The sequence below is a fragment of the Octopus sinensis genome, unplaced genomic scaffold, assembly GCF_006345805.1.
Source record: "Octopus sinensis unplaced genomic scaffold, ASM634580v1 Contig14492, whole genome shotgun sequence".
NCBI classification, from domain to species: domain Eukaryota; kingdom Metazoa; phylum Mollusca; class Cephalopoda; order Octopoda; family Octopodidae; genus Octopus; species Octopus sinensis.
In genome coordinates, this window is record NW_021833258.1 from 2,676 (window position 1) to 13,631 (window position 10,956).

Genomic DNA, 10,956 nt, shown 5'->3' on the forward strand with positions numbered 1-10,956 from the left:
CCGAGAAGAAATCCTAAGATGTATCAGCTTGTGTGCCGAAGATAGCATTCTTCTTAACCAAGTCAATCAAAGAGCTCTTACTAGATTTTTTGTAAGAACCATCGCTTTGTTCACAGTGACAGTCCTGTTTTTGTCAGAGAAGTACTGGTTGACAAGCCTTTTTTTAAAACGAAAGATGAGAGATTTGTCAGATTGTTTACGTTCTCACTAACCTGACATCTAGAAACGGTCAAAAATTTTAAAAACAAAATATTATTGATTTGAAATTTGAAAAATGAATTGATGATTAAATTGTTATAGCACACTTTCTATGCCAATTTAATTTTTTGGTGTCAAAAATGGAGCTTTTCCCTTTTATGCCCCGCAACCACTGAAAGTCGCATTTTTATTGAGATTGCATTTATATACTTTTTACTATCATATGAAGTATCAGATTATGGATTACTATCCATATGGCCATGCGGCCACTTATTATTTACTATTAAATTACAAGTAAAAAGCTAATCAATTACAGTTTTAGTCTGCTACAATATTTTTATTAATTCGTTTAGAAAATTTATGTAAAAAATTCTGTTTAAATTCTTTGATAATTCCAATTTGGAAAGTAAAGTCGAGCTTATTACTGTTTGCCTCACAAAAACTTTTAAAACATGAAAAGTGTGAAAATTGACGTACTCCAAGTTGTGACTCGAATAACATCATTTTTTTCGAAATGCTTTAATTATCCTGTAGAAATCACAAATCAAGTTTTCCTTTTCTTGTAATTTCAGATTTAGCTCATTACTGCTAGTTGTAACATCAACCAAAAATGATAATTTTGATAGCCAAGCAAGATCTGATAATTCCGAATAATAGTTATTTTTACTGGTTAGAAAAATATCAATCTCAATTTGGAGTTTATAAAATTTAATTAATACATTACCACACCTAAACCATCTAGGCCAGGGGTTCTCAACTTTTTTAGCTCAAGGGCCAAATCGATAATTAAGATTAGCTTCGCGGGCCGCACAAAAAATATTTTATATATTTTCCATTTTACTAAATATTGATTCGCATAAATATGTAGATTCATATATGCATTATGTGTTATATTTTTGAATTTGTCTTGAGGAATTAATTTGTAAAAATTAATAATGGACGCATTTTTGAACAATGCCGCCAGTTCTATATCATGTTGTAAATTAATGAGTTCTAGTTGAAACTTTGCAGGCGCATCCTTAATTTCCACGCTGAATGGAGTTGCGAATATTTTCATTAAAGGAAGGAATTCTTTAAAATTCTAAAAATTAAATTTATATAATGTACCCCAAAACGTGTTTCAAATTGATTAATTAAATCACCAATTATGGATATGTTTTTTTTTGTTTAACCTTAAGAATGAATAATTAAATTTAAACATTATTAAAAAATTCACACAGCCAGTCCTCACATATGGCTACGAGGGCTGGTACGGTACGGAGGAGAGTGACTACCTGATCGAACAGTTGGAAAAGACAAGACGTTTCGCTATGAAATTGGCTTACGGAGTACAACTTGACGGAAGGTTAAAAGACTCACAAGAATCCTCTGTGCCCACGATCCGGATGGTCTTGGAGAATTGTCGTCAAACATGACTAGTATTGGGGATACGCATGGAAAGAGACACTTCGGTGCCTTGTTTTTATCTCCCCGCCGATGATTTCTTCTTTGTTTTTCTTTTCGCTCAATAAACGCTATTCTATTCTTCTATTCTATTAAAAAATTAAAAAAGTTAGTTACTCTAGAGGGGCCGCAAAAAAATCCTGGGGGCCACATGCGGCCCCGGGGGCCGCATTTGAGAACCGCTGATCTAGGCCTTAGATTAATAAGGTTTGAATAACCATACGGGGATCCATTTACTATTATTGCAAAATTGTCTAACATTTTGTCAATGTAGAAAATAGAGATGAATTATCCTTACTTTTTGACCTTTGTAATTTATAAACAATAAGTCTTTTCAAAACAGGTTCATGACCTATGTGAATCTCCTAAATCAGTGGTTCTCAAACTTTTTTGCCTTGCATACCCCTTGCCATCTAAATAATTTTTCGCGTACCCTTTATCGATTTTTAAAAAATTAAAGAAAAAATATTTAATTAATGAGATGGATGGTGTTGTTTATCAACCACTAATCTATCAATTTCTAGATTCTTTGAGGAATGACATACGAATATCATGAACAACATTCAGCCTCACACGATGAAATGATTTTAAACTAAACAACGATGAAAATCCTTGTTTGCAGATATATGTAGTCGGAAACAAAATCAAAAATTCAATTATATAAAATTCAATGTTGTGACATTTTGATATCATTTACATTAAAATTCAATTAATTGTGCCAAAAATTAAATAAATTTTCGCGTACCTCAGTTTGAGAACCACTGTCCAAATGTTTGGTTCCTCAATTATAAAAAAATGATTCTTATATTCATAGTATTAAAAATTATAGTTAATCACAAGTTATAAAATCTTAAAAAATACGGAAAGTAGCATAATGGTCAATATCTCTCTAGGAATTGAAAGGTCACTTCGTGGAATTTTATTATTATGGCGAACTAAGTTAAAATTTAATAATAAATAATTCTAGAGAGTCATCCTGAGAAATCCTGGCTCTTGGAACGTCTGTCGATCGACGCGATCCGCGGGAATGGCTCCGCTAGGCGGGCCGAGCGCCTCGTGAGATTATTGGTTAAATCATCTCAAATTTGACTATAAATTTTTTGGTTGACATCGTTTAAGGCAACAGAATCTGCTCCTAACAAGAACATCATTTCACAGATAGTCGACGATGCAATTCAAATAATTTGGTTCAAAGGGAAAATTCCCTTTGTTAATATCGGATTTTGCAAATTGTATGAAATCAGGTAAAATTTAATGTTTAGCTGCCAAAAATACTTAAAAATTTTTACTTCATTTCACATGTGCCGTTCACACCATTGTTTTGGAAAATAAGAGACTCTTATCCTGAAATTGATTTAAGAATAGCTACTGTACAAGCTGCAATTAACAAGAACAATAAAAGAAAATCAGAAACTTTGCCGTTCCACTTCGTGTCCATTTAACAAGATGGGGGTCCTGACTTGATTCAGAAAATCTGATGAGTTTAAAATATTTCCGAATCCTTCGCGAATAATGAATGAACTGGTAAAGAACGTGTTATTATTATTATTAGAACCAAGATCACCGTCCAAAACATAAAACTAATTAATCAGGTGATCCCGGCTTCTCTGAGGAGGGTCCTCAACTTTGCCCGGTGCTCCTCCCTTGTCCCGGCACAATTTCTGTGAGGGCGCGGAACGTAATAATTCGATCCTAACTCAGGTTACTGCTCGCATGTTAAGAAAAAGAGAGGGAAAGGCATCGCGGCTTTCGGTATTTAAAGAGCTCTCCACTTCGATGAAACTATCGAAATTTCCGAAACGATCTCGAGTGACCGACATATTCATTGATCGGAATTAATAGCATTCGATTTTGCTTCCAGGCTGAAAAATGAAACGAACTTTGAAAAAGCTCGATTGTCCCAATCAATCGTCTTGTTTAATCTTTCAGTTACTAAGAGCTGTTTCCTACCTCTTTTTGGCTTACAATAAAAATTTTTCATTCTTTCAAACTGTCATTTTATAATATTTATTTTGTCAAAATCGATTTTGAAATAGAATTGTACGTCTCGTGAAGCCATTAGGTAATTTCTAACTCTCTTGTATGCATTTACGTTTAGTGGTATTATTTCGTTTGTATGAATTGTGATTATCTCTTTAATACAAACACTTTGATGTAGTATGGACAGGGTACTAAAGCTTGATAGAAGTAATAAAAAAACCTCAAAAGAGGCACAAAAATATGATAACCAGATAATCCCTACACACGGAAATCTTTAGTAAAAGGCGAAAGATTTATACGCTTTGCATAGGAATCAGATTAAACAATTTTATAACCCGTTATTGTGTAATAATCATTCAAAAGTAGATTTATAATATGTATAATTTTGCTTTAAATTGTCAAAATTGACACTATAAATTATTCTCTTATTAACCGAGCTTTAATAATATGAATAAATAATTTTTTAAATTAATTTAATGTACAGTAAACATCGTTAATTGCATAACATTTGTCCACGGAAAATCGTATGCAATTAACCGATATATGCAATTATCCGATATTTTAATAAACATCAATAAATTTTTAATAGGCAAGAATAGAAAATAATCAAAGACGTTAAAGAATCATTAATGTTGGACTGGCTAGTCTTCTGGCAAAGGCGTAGAGGGCTTTTTTCTAGTTCAAAAAAAGTTTTCCATATCCATTTCACTCGTTAAATAGCTGTTAATAAGAAACAACATGCACCCATAGCTTCCGAACTGGTTGCTTTCACGGGTATGGGATCTTCATCGTCCTCATCGTCTTCACAAGAAATATCTCTTGAAATTAAACATATTTCTTCATCGGACATGATTCCGATACATTCTTCATCCTCATTAGCAACATCCATCGTTATTTCGTCACATTCAATGTCACTAAACATATTTTCCCCCACTTCCTCATGGAATCCAGCCTTACGGAAACAGTTGTAAATTGTTACTATTTTGACTTCCCTCCAAGCCATTTTAATAATAATTAAATTTTAAAATTACAAATTATAATTATGCAAAAATTTTTATAAGAAAAAATAGTAAATGTTCCCAATGAGAGTATGCAATTAACCGATTTATGCAATTAACCGATATGCAATTAGCCGATATTTTTTCAATGGAAACCATATAAGTTATGGTTTTAAACATGAATTTATGCCATTAACCGATTTATGCAATTAACCGATATGCAATTAGCCGATATTTTTTCAATGGAAACCATATAAGTTATGGTTTTAAACATGAATTTATGCCATTAACCGATTTATGCAATTAACCGATATGCAATTAGCCGATATTTTTTCAATGGAACCATATAAGTTATGGTTTTAAACATGAATTTATGCCATTAACCGATTTATGCAATTAACCGATATGCAATTAGCGATATTTTTTCAATGGAAACCATATAAGTTATGGTTTTAAACATGATTTATGCCATTAACCGATTTATGCAATAACCGATATGCAATTAGCCGATATTTTTTCAATGGAAACCATATAAGTTATGGTTTTAAACATGAATTTATGCCATTAACCGATTTATGCAATTAACCGATATGCAATTAGCCGATATTTTTTCAATGGAAACCATATAAGTTATGGTTTTAAACATGAATTTATGCCATTAACCGATTTATGCAATTAACCGATATGCAATTAGCCGATATTTTTTCAATGGAAACCATATAAGTTATGGTTTTAAACATGAATTTATGCCATTAACCGATTTATGCAATTAACCGATATGCAATTAACCGATGTTTACTGTATTCAGCACATTAAAGGACGATTATTAAAATGATAGAAGATTGAAAACATGTCTTGTAAAACAAAATCAACAAGTGGCAACCCAAGTTTTTTAGCATTTAGGCATATATAAACACATTACTGATACCACATTTATCATATAAGAAATACATTATTTTATACCAGTGATTTTCAAGTGCGGCCCCTATGAATATTCATGAATAAAAAATTCTCACGTTATTTTATTTGTTGTTTTGATGTCGGTTTCTGAACGTTGTCGAAAAATTTCCGAGGAAAATAGGATTTTTCAACACATCTGGGCAGAAAAATATTTCATTATTGAGGTCAATGGAAAAACTCTTTGCCTAATATGCAATTCTATTATTGTAACTCTAAAAACGTATACAATCGAACGGCACTACCGTTCCCACTCTATTCTTTCTGACAAATTCACTGGTGTTTCTCGGACGAAAAAACTAAAACAAATGAAAGAAGATTATTTAAAACGATCATCCACTCTCAAAAGTGGCACATATTTGTCTAATATTAACCTGGCATCATACAAAATTAGTTACCTATTGGCTAAAAATATGAAGCCTTATTCTGATGGCGAATTATATAAAACGGCAATCGAAATATTTGCATCGGAATGTTGTTCGCCCGCTGTTTTCGATATTGCACACAATTTACCTCTAAGTAACGATACAGTATGAAAATTGTTTCGTAATTTTTAGAATTTGTAAAGATTTTCAATATTATTCCTTTGCGCTTGAATGTTCCAAAGATATTTTAGATATCGAACAATTAGAAGTGTTTGTAAGGGGAGTAAGAGGACTTATGAATAAATGGAGGTGTGATAATAACTGGACTCCAGTATTATGGCATCATTGCATTATTCATCAGGAAAACCTAATTTCCAAAAATATTAAAATGAAAAATTTAGCGATGTTTGAATCAACATATTTCTGCGAATCGACACTTAGTAAACTTGTCCGAATTAAAACAAAGTTTCGCAGCAGATTGACTGATACTCATCTATGTGATTTGTTACGTACTTCAACTAGTAGAATTAAACCTAATTTTGATTATTTAGTTAATAAATAATTGTTAAAAATTTTTGCGGCCCCTGAGTAAAGAAGCTTGAGAATCACTGTTCTAAACCAACTAAAAGTAAATGCGCCACAAAGAAGAATCAGAATATTTTCAGTTTAATAAAACAACCGGGGAATGCCCGATATATCAACAAACTCTGAATTGTATGTTTTACGCCAGAAAAAGAAATTATTTATTTTAATTAATTCAGAATTATATAAATTATTAAAAGTTTTGGAAACTATGTCTGAAACGACTTAATCTCTAATCCACCTCTTGTTTTATTTAAATGAATATTTTAATTAATAAGATTAGATTAAAATAATTTTCTTACAATAAATTTATCACTATGTTCATGTTGCTCACTCTTGTTGCAATTTGTGCAATATTGGTGATTATTTGTGCATTAATCCCTTCAATAAAACTATATTTTGTAATATAACTTAATATTAATTAAAGAAACAAATCCCCGAACTCCACTTTGAGGAGGACTCGGACATCCTCATCGCTGGAGCAGGCGTGTTCGGTTGTGCCTTTGGGTATGCCATGGCTCAACTCGGCCACAAAGTCACAATAATAGAAAAAGACATCCACAATAACACATCCAAATTACTGGGGGAATATCTCCAGCCTGGAGGAATACTAGCCTTGGAAAAACTCGGAATGAAGGGTTCTTTCACTTCTAATTTATCCTCACAGATTGTATCGAAGGAACTCTGGAAACGAAGGGATATGTCCTCCACCACCACGACTCGGACAGCCAAGTAGATATTTCGTATTCATATGGCGGGAAAACTCCTATAAATGGGGTCACTTTCCATTACTATCAATTTATTGACGCCCTTCGAAGAAAAGCCACATCAAATAAATTGTAAATATGATTTAAAGGCAGCTTAATAGACTTACCATAATTCCAGGAAATGTCACCAGAATTGTCAAAACGGCGGGAATTGTGGTTGGTTTTGAGTATGAAAATGGCGGGAAACAAAAAGTGGAATTGTCCCTTTAAGTAGATAGGTTTTGAAGGCCAGACTGAATGTGATAGCGGATGGTGGTCTATCCAAATTACGGTCCCAAATCCACCAAAAAACGCGGGAAACTCGATTTTCGTATTTCATTGGTTGTGTGCTCGAGGACTGTCCTCAAACAAGAGAGGACTACGCAGACATTATCCTCACTGACTCTTCTCCTATTCTTGTTTATCGAATATCCAAATCACAGTCTCGGCTTTTTGTGGATGTTGTGAAAGTCCCGACTAATATTCCTGCCTTTATATATGAGGAGATTATTCCCCGATTGCCTGGTTGAGTTACTGGGGTCATATATTTAAGAAAGTATGCGACCTTCTGTTGAGGATGCTGTGAATAATGCAGATATGATGGTAATGCCCTGCAGGAGTACTGCTAATTCGTTTCCGACAGTCCCCGGGCTGATCCAAGGAGGAGACTCGTTCAATACAAGACATCCTTTGACTGGAGCAGGGTTGACTGTTGCTCTTTATGATGCCATTCTCCTTCGAAATAGACTTGAGGGGGTGGACTTGAGTAACTACCGGGCTGTTCTTAGGAGACTTGGGACATTTTCTATCGAAAGAGCCCTCAACCACTCGTTTGTGGTCAATGTCATGTCCTTTGCTCTCTACCAGGTGTTTGCCCCTGTTGACGGTCGGTTTTTGTGTATATTTTTAGAAGTAGGTCGGAATATCCGTTCTGCTTGTGTTGCCTATCTCCAAAGGAAGGGGGAGTGTTTGGCTGGCCCGACTAATCTGTTGGCAATGTTGGGTTGTGTCTGAATATTTTAGTTCGGTGTCTTCTCCTTTTATATTTTTTTATCATTTTGGGTCGGTGGCTTTGCATTCTTGTTATCTTATTGGAAAGTCCCATTCGCTGAGGTGTCCTCATTTGATTGCTCGTGACGTATTTATTCATTTGATTAAGGCTTGTTGCATTGTTGGTCCTCTCATTTGGAATGACATTCGAACTATTCTATCCATTTAATCATTTTGAGGATGTTAATACTTTTGATTTATACTTATTTTTTTAATAATAAACTTGATTTATTAAATAGTTTTTGCAGGTGATCTGGAGAAGTCATTTTATCGGATACCCGGGAAAAAGTTTATTTGCAAAAGTTAGTTGACGACTACCGGAGATGCCATTCTTTGACAAAAGCTTTGAAAAATCGAAATACTGATGTTTTACCGAAAAGTATAATTTTGTACAATTTTTGTTTGAAACGAGTGGTTTAATGGTGAGAAAGAGAGACTTTTGAACAAACTGGGAAGCATGATTTCAAACCCACACTAGATAAAAAGAAAGCTGGAATGTCTGTTGCAAAGGATTTCATGACAGATTCTGAAAAAAAACTTTTTATTTAGCAGGGGACAATCGATTTCAAATTCGTGAACAAATATTGAAATTATATTTGATTGGAAATATATTACTAGCGGTGCGCGTTGCAAAAATCAATTTTTATAACTAAAATAGAACAATTTCTATTATTATGTCGTGTCCCATGCTGGCTACATATTACCTGTCAACATATCATTTTTATTGGCACAAATTTACACAAGAAATGTCGTTGTTTAGACCACCAATAGCAGTCAAACTTTTTGCATCTAAGCCGAGTGATTCATAATATTTTACAGCGGGGATTACGATGACTGTAGATTAGTAAAAAAACCGAGAATTTGATGAAAGGGGGTTCGCAGAGTGACGCATAGTCCCACATATTAATGACGGAATAAACGAAATTCAATTCACATAACCTATTTTGAACGTAATCGGCATTTTATGTAAAATTTTGCAGAACTTGCATTAAAGCAGCAATTCCCAACTGGGGTGCTGCTCCAAAAGAAAAGTGGCCGAGGAATTAGAGCTTTAATATTTAAAATTAAAATTTATTTATAGTTGTATAAGTTATTTTAATTCAATTAAAGAAACTTGAAAATTTTAAAATTAAAATAGTTAGTTATGAGCAATTTTTTTGGTGGTTCACATCCTCAATCTTCGGCGAATAAAAAACAAAAAAATATGAATTTATTCTGAAAAATATTTGAACTATGGATTTACATAGAATAGAGATTGTGCATTGCCACTACCAAGGTGTATTGTATGCAGTAAAATTCTTTCAAATGATGGGATGGTCCCGTCTAAGATGAAAAGCCATTTAGCCACTATGCACTTTTCTTTAAGAGATAAGAAATCATCATATTTCGAGAACATGTTAAAATCCCAGGAGACTCAAAGTGCCACATTCGTTAAAACACTTCACGTTTCTCAAAGAGCTTTAGATGACTTCTCTGATTTCTAATGAATATTGATTTTTTGAGTGCCGGGAGAAAAAAAACCTAGTTTTAGGTACCGCGAGCACAAAAAAGTTGGGAAACGCTGCATTAAAGCAACGAGGTTGTTGCATAATATTATCAACTAAAAATAAATAGGGAGTTCAAAACACCTATTTGGATTTTGTTTGCAATTTTTCATTGAACGTGTTCGACTAATCGGTCTACCAAATCGTCTGAATCAGCTCATTTTACAACGAAATAACCTTCGAATGCAATTTGATAGCTATTGGAAGAACATTCCAGTATTAGCTTTAAGTCAGGGGTGCTCAAGCTTTTTGGATTTGCGGTCGCATAGCATTTTTTTCCTTCTCTTCCACGGCCGCACATTTTCTGCATTATTTTTTCGATATTAATATAGTTTTTTTTTAATTATTAAAAGTGACCGCATAAGTTGCCCATTGTCATCGAGACCGAATGAGTTCTTGGACAGGAAATGCTCTCGTTCATCAGGGACATCATATTATTAAAATAAATAATTATTTCATGGACAAAAGATAAGAAAGAAGGAAAATTAATTAAAAGAAATGTATTATACAAGTTATTCTGTGCAATAAGTATGGGATTAGACGTTCCAGAAAGTTGCGAACTCATAAGGTGCAGTCTGTGGTCGAGAATGCCAGAGTATGTATTAAAGTGGATACTAGTATCACACCTCGATACTTGTCCAGCACAATAAGCCGGACATTGTGGTACAAGATAAGGTCTCTGGCGAGATACTTATCATAGAAGTTGGCATCACATGTCTAGATCGTTTGACCACAGTGGAAGTGGAAAAGAAGTGTAAGTACGACCTTCTTGCAAACGAGCTTGGGTTGATGCACAGATGCAAGGTCCTTGTCATTCCTTGCGTGATGACATGGGAAGGAATTGTATCTAAGTACCACAAGGGTTATCTCAGGCAGTTGGGAGTCGATAGTACATTCAGGCCTATATGCAGTCCACTGTCCTGAGGAGAACTCTAGAGAGTGCATCTGTTGATGCACGCAGACCCAGCCCCCTAATGCCACATGGGCAGAATTGTCGGCTGGAAAATGCTCTCACAGAGCTATTCCTTCGACCAGAAGCAGAAGAGGCTGGTCTCCAGACTTCAGATGCGAACGGTTCGTCGGATTAGTTAGT

The 10,956-nt window shown here is 34.1% G+C and overlaps 1 protein-coding gene and 1 pseudogene across 1 annotated transcript; one reads left to right on the forward strand and one right to left on the reverse strand.

Moving 5' to 3' along the window:
* Positions 1–3,837: 3,837 nt before the first annotated feature.
* Positions 3,838–3,943, reverse strand: LOC115230111 (annotated as a pseudogene).
* A 2,046-nt stretch (positions 3,944–5,989) lies between these two features.
* Positions 5,990–7,873, forward strand: LOC115230109 (squalene monooxygenase-like). Its single transcript, XM_036499510.1, has 4 exons — positions 5,990–6,106; positions 6,951–7,255; positions 7,380–7,482; positions 7,518–7,873. The coding sequence occupies exons 1-4, from the start codon at positions 5,990–5,992 to the stop codon at positions 7,797–7,799; spliced, it is 807 nt and encodes a 268-aa protein (XP_036355403.1). The 3' UTR covers positions 7,800–7,873.
* The last annotated feature ends 3,083 nt before the right edge of the window (positions 7,874–10,956 follow it).

What these genes read in the sequence shown, in the direction of transcription:
- LOC115230109 (XM_036499510.1), top strand. Translation starts at nt 5,990, where the DNA reads ATGAAGCCTTATTCTGATGGCGAATTATATAAAACGGCAATCGAAATA. An exon ending in TACCTCTAAGTAACGATACA is followed by an intron (nt 6,107 to 6,950) that starts GTATGAAAATTG and finishes TATTAATTAAAG; the next exon opens with AAACAAATCCCCGAACTCCA. An exon ending in ACCACGACTCGGACAGCCAA is followed by an intron (nt 7,256 to 7,379) that starts GTAGATATTTCG and finishes TATGATTTAAAG; the next exon opens with GCAGCTTAATAGACTTACCA.